The sequence below is a fragment of the Pseudophryne corroboree genome, chromosome 12, assembly GCF_028390025.1.
Source record: "Pseudophryne corroboree isolate aPseCor3 chromosome 12, aPseCor3.hap2, whole genome shotgun sequence".
Classification (NCBI taxonomy): domain Eukaryota; kingdom Metazoa; phylum Chordata; class Amphibia; order Anura; family Myobatrachidae; genus Pseudophryne; species Pseudophryne corroboree.
Window position 1 is genome coordinate 29,464,027 of NC_086455.1, and position 14,035 is coordinate 29,478,061.

At 42.3% G+C, this 14,035-nt stretch overlaps 1 protein-coding gene and 1 pseudogene across 2 annotated transcripts in view; both read left to right on the plus strand.

Annotated features, from left to right (window-relative positions):
• MAP3K9 (mitogen-activated protein kinase kinase kinase 9) overlaps positions 1 to 3,481 on the plus strand; it is a 91,739-nt gene extending 88,258 nt beyond the window's left edge. For both annotated transcript variants that reach the window (XM_063947287.1, XM_063947288.1), the window contains exon 11: positions 2,771 to 3,481. In XM_063947287.1, coding sequence (XP_063803357.1) covers positions 2,771 to 3,240 — 470 coding nt within the window. In that variant the 3' untranslated portion in view covers positions 3,241 to 3,481. The remainder of the gene's footprint in view (positions 1 to 2,770) is intronic.
• A 5,406-nt stretch (positions 3,482 to 8,887) lies between these two features.
• On the plus strand, positions 8,888 to 13,196 carry LOC134979916 (SUN domain-containing protein 1-like; annotated as a pseudogene).
• The last annotated feature ends 839 nt before the right edge of the window (positions 13,197 to 14,035 follow it).

The following is a 14,035-nucleotide window of genomic DNA, read 5'->3' on the forward strand; positions in this document are numbered from 1 at the left end:
AATTTAAATGACTTGAGACTGTCACCATGAATCGTGGCATGGCGCAGCAAACTACACACAAATCACACAAACGGTAAAAGGAAAGAAACTGCAACGATGGTAAAAGTTACAATAGTTGGCAGTTGTCTGATTCGTACATCTGAATAAACCTACAGATTAGGTTTATTGAACACCTTAAAAAGAAACACAAGTTTTGCAGCTCTGTCGGTACCCAAGTGGTTTCTCAGTTCTGACTGCTCCAAACCAAATGTTGAAAATATTATTTCTACTGAAGCTGCCGCAGCTGTCGGCAATTGCTCTACTGCCACCGTAATATTGTCATTACCAGCTGCAGTTTCTGAACCAATGCGCATTTTCCACCTATCTATTGGTGCCACTGGTGACACAACATTGTGGTCAAACAAGAGGTCATTAGACGAGGTTGCTTTTGCTTGGAACTTTCCTAGTGTTGGTAGAAGGGTATTTGAATGTAGATATTTTTCGTAAGAGCTTTTAACTTTTTCTTCTGCAGTTAGACAACTACCACAGTAACTTGGGTCCATTAAGTAAGCCAGAAAATGTGCATGTCGCAATGTTTGCTTATAGTGATCCAAAAATTTTTTCATGCTTGGTTTGTCCAGATTTTGGCCCAGATTTATCAAGCCATGGAGAGCGATAAATTGCACTGTGATAAAGTATCAGCCATTCGGCTCCTAACTGCCATGTTACAGGCTTTGTTTGAAAAATGACAGTTGAAAGCTGATTGGTTGATACTTTATTACCGTGCAATTTATCCCTCTCCAAGGCTTGATAAATCTGGGCCTTAATTCTTTCAAACTATCCTCTAATTATCTCTACACATGTAAAGCATAGGGGAAAAAACCCCTTTCATTTAAATCAATGATTTTTTTGATATTTTTTTTTTAAATCATGATTTAAATCAAGTTGATTTAAATCGGCACACCCTGGTATTTATGTGATAAATGTTCAGCTGTTAAATATGTTGATATGTGTCCTGAAATCCTAACCTCTACAGTACAATGGTTAATTATCTGGTGATTTCCTTGGGAGAGAAATGCAGACTGTAGAGAGACCTAGTTAAAAGACAGGAGTCATAAAAGGCTAATACAAACGTATGTTTTTCAGTATCCATTGCTACTATTAAAGTGCTGACACTAAACAAAGACTGTAATTCTGCAAACAATGCTCGGTTAAAAGACCTCTGAAGCCAGCAAATGAGTACGTGTATAATGACATGAGAATCCTTGGTTAAATTCTCTTTATTGTCTTGTCCCTACTCCTCAGCATACTGTAGCTCCACATTGTGTCTTAAGTGGTGTCCCTTGATTTCACGGGTGAGTCAGTAGTCATTGTTTTGGAGAAGGAAATATCTGCTGCTCTCTGTGTTTCCTATCTACCAATCGGCTACTGGTAAACTCTCCCAGTTGAGATTGATTGATTAATTAATCAATTAGAGAAGCTTCATTGCGATTAGAAGTTTGAAACCAAATAAGTATAGAGAGGCACCTTCGGATTACTCAGTCAGGAGTTAAACTGGTTTAACGGCTATAGAGTCTCTACAGTGTACTGTAGAGACTCTATAGCTAGGGGGGTGAACTTCTTCTATTTTGGGTGGGCTAAAATGTATTCCACTGTGCCCCCAGTTTGCATTAGGAAGCACTGTGCCCCCAGTTTGCATTAGGAAGCACTGTGCCCCCAGTTTGCATTAGGAAGCACTGTGCCCCCAGTTTGCATTAGGAAGCACTGTGCCCCCAGTTTGCATTAGGAAGCACTGTGCCCCCAGTTTGCATTAGGAAACACTGTGCCCCCAGTTTGCATTAGGAAACACTGTGCCCCCAGTTTGCATTAGGAAACACTGTGCCCCCAGTTCGCATTAGGAAACACTGTGCCCCCCAGTTCGCATTAGGAAACACAGTGCCCCCAGTTCGCATTAGGAAACACCGTGCCCCCAGTTCGCATTAGGAAGCACCGTGCCCCCAGTTCGCATTAGGAAGCACCGTGCCCCCAGTTCGCATTAGGAAGCACCGTGCCCCCAGTTCGCATTAGGAAGCACCGTGCCCCCAGTTCGCACTAGGAAGCACCGTGCCCCCAGTTCGCACTAGGAAGCACCGTGCCCCCAGTTCGCATTAGGAAGCACCGTGCCCCCAGTTCGCACTAGGAAGCACCGTGCCCCCAGTTCGCATTAGGAAGCACCGTGCCCCCAGTTCGCACTAGGAAGCACCGTGCCCCCAGTTCGCATTAGGAAGCACCGTGCCCCCAGTTCGCACTAGGAAGCACCGTGCCCCCAGTTCGCATTAGGAAGCACCGTGCCCCCAGTTCGCACTAGGAAGCACCGTGCCCCCAGTTCGCATTAGATAACACTGTGACCTCCGTTCCCATTATGAAACACTGTGCCCTCAGCCTATTGTATGCCACACAGTGCCCTCCAGATCAAATGAATGCTTCCTAAAATAGAGCAGCAGTTTGCGGACCAGTTTGCAGTTTAGGGTTTTGTATAATTTAAATTAAACAAAGTACAGTAGCTTCAGTATCATATTTTAGGTCAGAGGCGGTTGATGAGAATAATTACCCAACCTTTTCATTTTTAGGGGGAGATTCAATTGTTTGAAAAGTCAGTTGGGTGTCTATTTTTTCCTATCTAATAGACAGGAAAAAAACAGACACCCAACCGACTTTTTAAACATTTGAATTCCCTACTTAGAGTCTTTAGGGCAAATATTTTTTTTTTAAATGAAAATTATAGAATTATTTTGCTGTCTTTTTACTTTAGGTATCGTATCCCCAAATAGAGACCCAAAAGAAGTTCCCCGTCTTCCCGACCCCAATGTAGTGTTCCCTCCCACTCCGCGACGCTGGAATGTTCAACAAGACGCTACACTGGAAAGACCCAAAACTTTAGAGTTTGTTCCAAGACCTCGACCTTCCACCAACAGACAGAGACTTGACTCGTGGTGGTTTGTGTCACCAAGCAGGAACAGAAGTGAATCTCCCGCTAATAGCTCATTTGCTGAAACTCCAGGCAACATGGACTCCTGTTTTGCCAGCAGCAGCGGGAGCACTGTGGAAGAGAAGTCTGGGTTCTCTGGCTTCACTCCCGTCCACGTGGGGCACCCTGTAGGTGAACGGACATTACTGGACGTGGATGTTGAAGGTCAGAGTCAAGATAGCACTGTTCCTCTATGCAGAACCAAACTTAAAACTTACAAAACCTGTGAACAAAGACAAGAGTTCTGGTCCTAAAAGCGGCATGTCTACCTGCAGTCAGCAGAAACGGGACATAGCCACATATCTTGCACTGAATGCACTTTGAGGATTCACAAGATCACTGGAAGGCAATATAGACTTAGTCATTATGCTGCTTGCCCTGTTTAGCTTTCTATCTGCCTTTTCCTCTCTTGAATATTTGGCAATACTGTAATATTCTGGAACATCTATTATCCAGCAAGAGCTCCTTATTAGTTATACTGGATTACTAGATTTGATTCATATTGCTTTTAAAGGGGGACGGGGGGGGGGGGGGGGGGGGTTGGATGTCACCTAATTAGATCAAAGACAAGTATTCAAGATCAGCATTTATTTTATTTTTTTTAGTAGTTATTATAATGGTCTTACTGGCATAGATTTAAATACATTCCTATTTTTGGGTTTACTACCAACAAAACCTAGTGTAGCCACTGCTCTTTGTACAAGGGTCACTTACCCCTGAAGACCGCAGTGTCATTCACTTACATCCTATCTGATATATGCAAACTGGTTTCAGTTTATAGTTTCTGTTTTTCTAGCAGACGTTTGAACTGGTCGCTTTTAATGGTTGTGTTCTTTCTAGTGTTTAATGATTAGGTCTTGTACACTGGGTCATCAAGTCTATTCCTTTTTAACGCTGAAAGCTGTAATGAAACCTACACTGGATTCTTAAAGAAAAAAACATTAGGCTGGGAACAGACAAAGACCCTGCTCTCATGTCCGTTCTATACCCTGATTTACAGTTAAGCACCCACTTGTGCTATTCAGATAACTATTATAGCACTGCCAGTTGGCAGACCAGATGCCTTTTGTATTACTTTCCTTAAAAGCATGGACAGTATAATAATTAAATACCAGGCCCTGTGTATTTTCCTTGAAGATTTTTCTAAACCTTGAACCGATGAATGGAACTGCGATGCACTGCGGGTTCTAGAATAAAGAGAAAGTGTGCAGTTACAGCCTTCGTATCAAGCTTGTATGCCGTCTCTTCGGGGCTGTGACAGGGTGAGGTTGATGCGTAAATCTCTTATACTTTTATGTGAGGCCGAATTGGTAGAAGGGCATGAGGTGTTTTTGGATTGTCCTACACGGACCACCTGTAACGTTCTTCCTGGGGAAAGAAAAATTTCACAGGTTGAATCATTTTCAGAGGCTAATACTGACATAAGCTATTATTTGACATTAGCCATATTAGATCATGAAATATACTTTGTTTCCTGAGATTTTTTTCCCCTTTTGCCAACACTATTGCAGTTGAATCAGCATTATACCTAAAGTAAGAAAGTCTTCCCTTTTGAACTTTGCTAGGTTTTCTGTGCCATTGTGTCAGGTTCTTTATGTGTTTGTTTGTTTATTTGTGTTTGTTTAGTCTTTCGATGTTATGTGTTTTTGTATCTAATGTATTTGCAAGGCAAGTTGGTTTTGCTTGAATTTGAGTCTGTGGAAATGCCCTGGAAGGGCGAGGGGGTGAAACCATATTTAAACAAAGATATTTTCAAAGCATTACTGTTTCTTCTTTTGCCTGTAATCACTGTTGTTGGATAAAATTATGATTAATAATTTCTTGTATTAAGATGCACTGGTTGGGACAGTAGAATAGTTTCATGTATTAGACTTCAAACTGATATAAGGGCCAATTCTTCTTTTAAACAATGTATTATTTTTATACAAAACCTTTTATAGTATGAATTGGCCAACAAAACTCTGTAAAACCACTTCCTGGCTGTATTATAAGTTTTCTTATTATTTTCCATTCTAAATTATTTTTTCGTATTATTATTAAAGTGCCAGGGCTCCAATTATACACTCCTCTATACCCCATTGTCTATATGCTTCAGTGTCACCTAGTGGATGAAGGAGAAATATATTTACATTTTAATAGTGGAATTAATAGCAATAAATCGTACACTTGCCCATGCTAGTCAATATGGGCTATTTGCCAAAAGTATACGGACTCCTTTTACAGGCGGTGTGTTTGGCTATTCCAACCACACACATTGCTACTCTCAGCATGAAGCCTGGCAATCCCCATAGTCACACAGCAGTAGAACAAAGAGCTCAGTGGCTTATAAGATGCCACCTTTCCATCCAGACAGACGTCAGCTAGAGCGGTCCTGGTCACCTATATAAGAGCAGTTATTGTGGCGTGGATATGTCTAGGAGTAATAACTGCTCGGCCATGTAGCCGTAGGCCACCCAAGCTTCCCGAACAGGACTGCTGGGTGCAGATGTGCATAAAAATCATCTGTCCGCACAAGAACTGCGTGTTGGGAGCTTCATGGATTGTTTATCCATGGCCGAGCAGTCGTACAGAAGTCTCAGATCATGAAGCCGCGCAAGGTTGGAGTGGTGTAAATTGACCTCGACGTCCAGCAAGAATATATGGTTGGGGTTTGGAATAGAATCCCGGCTGTCGGGATCCCAGAGGTCAGAAGCCGCCAGAATGGCGGCAGCGGGGCGAGCGCTAGAAAGCCACATGTTGTATTCCTACTCTATGGGTGACACCCAAGAGTGGGAAAAGCCTTGGCGCAGCTGTCGGCATTCTCGGCGGCTGGGATCCCGGCTTCGCTATTCTGACAGCCGGGATAGTAACTACATCCCTTTGGGTGGGATGCCAGGGTGTTCACATAGTTTGGGCCATTTAGTATACCTAACGTTTTAACTGTCATTCTGCCATTTAATTATTTTTCCTTTTGACGTTTGTTAAATCCTACCGTGTACAGCCTGCGAACGCAGTGCGTATGGGGGAGATGTAACAAAGCTTGGAGAGAGAGAAAGTACCAACCTATCAGCTTCTGACATTTTATTACATGTGTTTGAAAAAAAAAAAAGACAGTCAAGAGTTGATTGGTTGGTACTTTATTTCTCTCCAAGCTTTGATACACCTCCCCTCTATTGTACAAAATCCCAAATGGATGAAAGCAGTGCTTATAAGTCACAGTATAAATTACATTATCAGATGCTTCTTTCTTTTTAGGTTATAACTTTTCTCTATTACTTTTTCTCTTTCCAACATGACAGAATCGTTGTGCTCTCACATTATGAAACACTTGTTGTAATTCTGACGTTCTCATCCTATCGGCCTCATGAGTTTAACAGGAAGATTGTTATTCAGTAGCTTCCGATTGGCTCTCCAATTTCTTCCATAAGAACCTGAGAGAGAGAGAGATGGAATAGAGAAAACTGTTCTTTCAGGAAGCTGACACCAAAATATTGTTTCTGCATATTGAGGATTATGGGGTTTATTTACTAAGCCTTGGACGGTGAAAAAGTAGACTGAGATAAAGTCCCAACCAATCAGCTCCTAACTGTCATTTTTCAAATACAGCCTGTAACACGGCAGTTAGGAGCTGATTGGCTGGGACTTTATCTCCGTCCAAGGCTTAGTAAATAGACCCCTTTAAAAAAAAAATTGTGCTGCAGTGTGTAGCAGACACGGGATGAACTGCGCAGTATCTAATAGATGTCAGTGGTTCCTAGTCACTTAATACGCTGTGGTAACAGTATATAGTGTTTTATTGTGGCTTTTGTTTTTTATTAACACCTGACCGGAAAAGCTTACAGTGTAATTAGAATCCATTGCAGTGTTGCCATTGTTACAAGTATACCAAAATATTTTACATTAACCATTTAGACAAAACACCTTTGTACTTCTAGATGGTATTTCCAAATGCAGACCTGGTATACCATGTTTTCTAATTAACTTAACCCACAGCCCTGTTTTGTCTCAACATTTCGGGACAGTTTTTGGACTTCAGCTATTATCTCTCTGTTATTTCTGGCACCAGATGTTGTAGGAGTATTATAGATCCACTTTCTTTTTGAAACCATTAGAAAGGCTTTGCTTGGTTTGTGACACAACTTCACAGTGATCTCAAACCCATAGACTATATTCACAAGGTTGCATGTTTTGAATTGATCATGCATTCTGGAAATCGTAGAACAGCCCTGTAGGAATATATATTTCATTCTGAGTGAGTCCTTCCTATGGGGGCAATTCCGTTCAGTGCAATTTTGAACAGTACAGGGAATGAGTGGCCAGAGCTATTCAATTAGCTGTGCTGTAAACGCGCGACTACAGCATTTCTGCTCCCACTCTCGTGAGATGCAAGCACAAATCCGGCTAAACTAGTGGCGCGATGCTAGTTGCAGGAATTTGCGTGCGCTAACAGCATCACGCCGGACACTAAAGTCGGAGAATGCTGTTGCAACTAAACCCGTGGCTTAGGTGCGGTAAATTGATGCGGACAATTGAACAGCTCCGGGCACTCATTCCTGACGCTATTCAATATCTCGTTACATTGATTTGCCCCTTGTTTTTTCCATTGAGACTTTCAGATGGTGTTATCATACAGGTGTGTGTAAGACACACTTTTTCATGAATCATGGCAGCATTTCTCAGTAGAAGAAGCAGGGGGTTGGCAGGAACGTGAGCAGTATTTGTGTATGTCTCCTGGCAGCTGTGGATATTGCGAACATTGAAGATGCTTAGATTGCGCCTGTATAAAATTGTGTTTCTCTGTCTTATCCAAGGCAATCTCAGAGGGGTGGGAATGGGGCCACCCTGGCAAACTCTCACAACCACTAGCTATCCAGAGCTGGGATAGAATCTGTCTTTTCACGTAATGATACCGGAGCCATGGTGATTCTAGCTACTTATTCTGTGTACTACATACATACAGACAGTACATTAGATGTAGCCGGAGACCCTCTCTTGCTTCATTGGGCTTTTCTTTGCATGGAAAAATGTGTACTTTCAGATGGTGTATTGACATAGGGGGTCATTCGGAGTTGATCGCTAGCTGGCGTTGTTCGCAGTGCAGCGATCAGGCTAAAAATCGGCACTTCTACGAATGCGTATGGGACGCAATACGCACGCGCTGCGTACTTTCACAACAAACGATGCAGTTTCACACAAGGTCTAGCGACACTTTTCAGTCGTTCTGCTGATCGGTGAGTGATTGACATGAATGCGGTGTTTCTGGGAGGTAACTGACCGTTTTCCGGGAGTGTGCTAAAAAACGCAGGCGTGTCTGATGAAAACGCAGGCGTGCCTGGGGAAACGGGGGGAGTGGCTGGCCGAACGCAGGGCGTGTTCGTGACGTCAAAACAGGAACTAAACAGTCTGCAGTGATCGCAAACTAGGAGTAGGTCTGGAGCTACTCTGAAACTGCATGAAAATATTTTCGAGCAGTTCTGCGAACCTTTCGGTCGCATTTCTGCTAAGCTAAGATATACTCGCAGAGGGTGGCGGCTTAGCGTTTGCATTGCTGCTAAAAGCAGCTAGCGAGCGACCAACTCGGAATGAGGGCCATAATTCAGAAATTTGCAACATAAATAATCTGCAAGTCACAATACCCTCCAGATCTGGTATCTCATACACAAATGTGACAGATGAGCAAATTGCGTGTTTAATCTGAGGCTAGATGCATGATAAAGAAAGCAATTGTTACATTAAGAAGATGTATTTGTGTTCAATTTTCCATTACAACTAGCTGCAGTTGTGTTTTTTCTGGCTGTATGGGCAATTTGGAGGTAATTCCTTTTGCTTTTTCTTTCCCAATGTTATCGCTAGATAACATCCTAACATATAATTGCCAGGCAGTATTAGATGGGGGCACATGTATGAGACTCGGCATCTTAATACGTATTGCAGGGCTTAGCATGTGAGACTGCTGGTCAGCGTCTGGGCACCAGTTATTCCTTGGATGCGCTGGACTTTGAGAACTTGCATAGCTGGATCCTGTCTTTGATTCTCAAAGGATGTCCCGTCACAGTCTACTGACCACGCCAACCGGGTTTTCTGAAGCCCTCCACAATGACCGTATCAGCTCCAATGTCTCTTACTGTGGAAGTACTCCGCTCATTAAACAGGCCTGTTAGACATCAGCATAATAACAGTAGACAGTCTTCAGCCAGCAGTCTCCATTGTCCTTCAAGGAAAGCCGTTTCCAACGCATTTTTTCAAAGTGGTGATGCCTCATGTCAGTGATGCCTCTATTTTGTCAACCGTGTTGGCGAGCCTTCAACACGGGAGCAGACGGAAGTGGGCCACCTATGGGGTTTTGATGAGAGTGATCCAAAAACTGGGGACACTACGGTCATTCAGACCAATGGCGATGTTCTCACTACAGAAGCGCAGATGACCTTAATAAATGGCTACACTTGCAGTGACTGTAGCAGTAATGTCCTCATAGCACTCTCTGCATTTCACGTACCAGACTTGTTCCATGGAATTGTAATAAATACAACACAAACAAATGAATATTCTATTCCCAGCCAGAAACCAGCATCAGACAGTCACATATCCAGCCTTGATAGAAAGGAGTCGGACCTTCAGCTTGATAGCAGAATGAAGAAGCTGGCGAGGATGTTTGGGTTAATGGTTGACCACCAGGATCCTTATGTTGAAGATTACAACAAACTGAGACTTCTGGTTGGGGATATCCAGCAACAGATGGGAGAAATGAATCACCAAGATTGTATGTCGGCGATAATCACCGGTCTTCTCAATGAACGTTTTGCCAAAATGAAGATGGGCTGAAAGGAAAAATCCATGGAAGAAGACTTCATTAGTAGGAATCATGAAACTCGCATCTTACACTTAGAGGCACTACTAGGCAAGCAGTCACAGGCCATTAAGGAAGGCCGTAAAAGAGCACAGTTAAACATTAGTGATTAAATAAAAGATCAGAGTATTCTGCAGAGATGGGTTGACAGTCTAGCCCAAGAGTTTAAAGCATACACGGCAGCCTTTCTCAAGGAGCAGACTGCGTTCTCCACAAGGTGGATGCCTAGATAAGAAAGTCCATCCCAACAATGTGCATCAGCCAAGCAATCCTACCAGAGTCCTTATTGCAGTGGATTTCCGCCACATATGTGAGCAATTGAGACTTCACCTCCAGGCTGCAAGGACTAGGGCTTGGTATCCTGTAGAACATCACAAACAGTCTCTATCACAAGGAAGCTTGCGACGCCAAAAGTGATGGAAGGAGAAGTGATATCTACAGAGGATGAGGCTCATGTTATTGTTAATAATGCACTGAGGCGCTACTCTGAGAACTGCACTGGCATGGTGAACTATGCATTGGAATCTGGAGGTGGGAGTATTCTGGACACCCATTATTCTGAGACCTATGATACAAGGGCTGCACTGGTGAGCCTCTTTGGAGTTCCTTTGTGGTATATATCTCGGGCCCCCCGGAGTGGTTAAACAGCCTGACATGTACCCTGGTAACTGCTAGGCATTTAAAGGGACTCAAGGATACCTGGTTGTGCGACTTTCAATGTAGATTTACCCAACTGCTTTCTCATTGGAGCACATTCGGAAGTCCCTGGCCCCCACTGGCAACATCACAAATGCTCTGAAAGTTTTTGCTGTATAAGACTTATCAGGAAGATAGGGACCTGTTGATCCAGTCTGTATATGATGAAGTGGAAGAGCCTCTGCCAACCTTCCATGTAATGGAAGAAAATAAGACTTTACAAATTGTGGAGTTGCGGGTCCTCTCTAACTGGGGCCTACGGATTACACCTGTCTCTATCCCATCCGAGTTCATGGGACACCTGTGACATCATCAGACACTACTATACATAAATGTACATTATATTTGTTTGTGCATATTGTATACTTGGAACAGTGGAATATACCTCCAAGATAGGTAGGAGCATGCAGATCACTCAGGACTGAAAGGCCGGTTACCAGGAGACCAGCAAATCTTTGTACATCTTAACCCACTGAAGGAGAAGTGCGATTTATTATGTCTGCTGCTGAATTGCAGCTGCACTAAGATCTGACCTGCGCAATGGAACCCAGATGATAGAAGTAGGGTCCGCATAGGCTCTTTAATGATCTGTGATTTAAATAGCTGCAAGAAAGATCATACTTGAATACAAGTCAGCCAGACAGCCGCTCTTATCCGTCTTGTAATAAAGACCAAGGCTGTTGAGTGTCACGGGCGAGGCTCCGCTCATCTCAAAGCAAGATAACGACTGTTTAAATGCTGTATATAAATCACCAAAGCTTGTTGGATGTCCTGTATTAATTTGGCACTTGTTATAGCTGCAAAATGGTAATAAAAATGGAAGTGGCCAAGCTGCTGTGCCAGTACTTTAGTTTTGTGTGACCCAGCCCTATGTCACACCTGTAACATGGTGATAAGAAATTACTGGAAGAGCATTGTGGATTAGCTACAGTATTAAACTCTTCATCCCTGACAATATCTGCACCGTTAATTCCTTTACTCTGTGCATATCCGTCTGTCATTTTTTTTTTTAATCCCCCATGTGAACATTGTATTTTGTGTCGAAAAATAGCCAAAAAAACAAATATCCTATATTTGTATGTATATATTTATAATAAATATAATTTCTAAGATCAGAGCCTACTTTTTTTTTTTTTTTTTTAAAGCTGTATCATATATATACAGTGCCTTAAAGGTCAATTCTTTAGTACCCAAAAGCAGAGTGTCCTCTGTCTTGTATAATAGAGTATATTCAATTACTGTCGAATCCTCTCTAACGGAGGTGATCTGACACGTCAGTATTCAGTAGTGAGCCGTTTCCGCCCGTTTCCCCTCCCATTCCGACCATTCATTTCCGCCATCTCTTACGGGCGAAAATAAATGTCTATTTTCGACCACGGCGAGGTCGAAAACACATGGATTCCGTTCATCCAGGTGTTTTTCGATTTGTAGGAGGTTTCGACAGAGCGGAAAAACGGCAATTCAATTGAATATTGAAGTGTTGTAAAGTTCCGATTATCGGCTGAAATTGACCGTAATTGAATTCACATTTCTAAGTATATTGTGCCACACTCTAAAACCCCGAGAATGTAAGTGATAGCCTATTTATTAGATGTACAGACATGGCATATTATTGTTCAGATTCACTATGTAAACCTGAATTGTTTTGTTTTTTGTTTCTTTTTACTAACTTATTTATTAAAGATGGACAATAGGATTGTGCAGTGCATTTTTGTAAAGGCTTTTCCAGCAGTTTGTTACTCAGTAGGTGTTTTTGCTTTTGCTCTATATTTACAAAACATTGAAATGTTTTGAATAAAGAGTTTACTTTTTGAATGCATGTAATATATGGACAGGTAAACAAAAACCAAAATGCATCGCCTTTAAAAAAAAGATTATCAATTCCTTTGCGATGATGCCTGAGACAATTCATATTGAGCTTTGGTGCAATGCAGACTAGAGTATAATTAATGCACCTTTTTTGTAGGTTTTTTTCCCCCCAGTTTTGTCTATTTACAAAAAAAATAATCCTCCATCTTCAGAGCAAACCAGGCAATGCGGACTTAGCCATAAAGTAATAGAAAGCTGGGCAAATACAGGAGCAAGACAACGGTTCAAAATGATTATAGCCTGGGGGTCATTCTATTTTAGGGGGAGGGGGGGCAAAGTGACATTTATAAAATACAAATTGAAAAAGAAATAAGCATGAAGTTGTATATTGTTTATTTTGATTAGAAGATTTGAGTACTTATTTTTAAGTAACTTCATGCAGGGCCTGGCTGGCCCACAGAGGTACAGGGAAGTCCGTAATGGCCCCTACTGTCTTAGGGCCCACCATCTCTACAGGTTCGGTTCTAGACTGTGCACTCAAATTATACATTGTTGCTCTGTTGGGAAGTCCGTTACCTGGTGGAGCAGAGTCACCCTCCTGCCAATCATTTATGACACACCCCTGTTCCCTCCTCTTGTTGGTTGTGGGCTTTAGTATAATGCAGGGACGTGCGGTGAGCTATTTGGCTCAGGAGGCACTGGCTAGCACCAGAGCCAAATTTACACGCAATATATGAGCCAAAGCGTACATCCGGGCATTATACACAGGTGCAGCAATATATACATCCAGGCATTATACACAGGTGCAGCAGTATAAACTCCTGGAAATTTGGGGACTTTTGATCAGAGATGTGTGGAAAAGATAGGCAGGGGGGGGGGGGGGGGGGGCACTGCCTCACCTGCCATAGACTTTTACTCCAGAGTTTTGGCTATAAAAATGATTATAATAATACAAAGAAGATATTTCAAACATATTCTTTGTATTTTTCATATACTTTATGCAGTAAAAAACTCTGGCACAAACGTTAATATGACAGGAAAGGCTCTGCCTCACCCCAACGTACGTCACTGGTATAATGTACACAGTTTTTTCTTTTGATTGGAATGGCATTGTAATTCTGCATGCATTCACTAGCCTACAATGACGTCACCCCAGTGGTAAGCGCTTACACCGTTTCCTTTTTCTGTTACAATGGTATGTTTTTGGCCTTTACAAGACTGTGATTGTTATCCAGTGACCTGTGGTAATTTATCACTGGCAACTGAATCTGCGGGAGCTATCCAATCAGCCCCGATAAGCCAGTGCGAGTTGCAGCTTATCAGGGATCTTGTTTCATCTGACTCGGGCAGGCAAAACAAAATCCCCAATTGCAGCTCCGTTTTCGTGCGTAAACAGGGCTGTGGCCACAAAAACATACAGGTTTCACTGAAACTCGTGATAAAATGTATTTTTTAACGGGCGATCTAAGATCTAATTGTGTAGCCTGTAAAAAAAAAATCTTGAGAAACATCTGGAAAAATCATGACAAAAAGATTTTTGCACACAATGTTTTATCATGCCTAATTGTATTCCCTCCCCTAATGTCGTTCTCGTTGAGTTTTAGATACGGTCCGGTCAGTACCAAGGTTCCCAATCACATGTACTGTACAGTGCGTTGATGTGGTATAAACAGAAAGTATAACCATCATCTGCTGAATTTATTATTTTTATATTTATT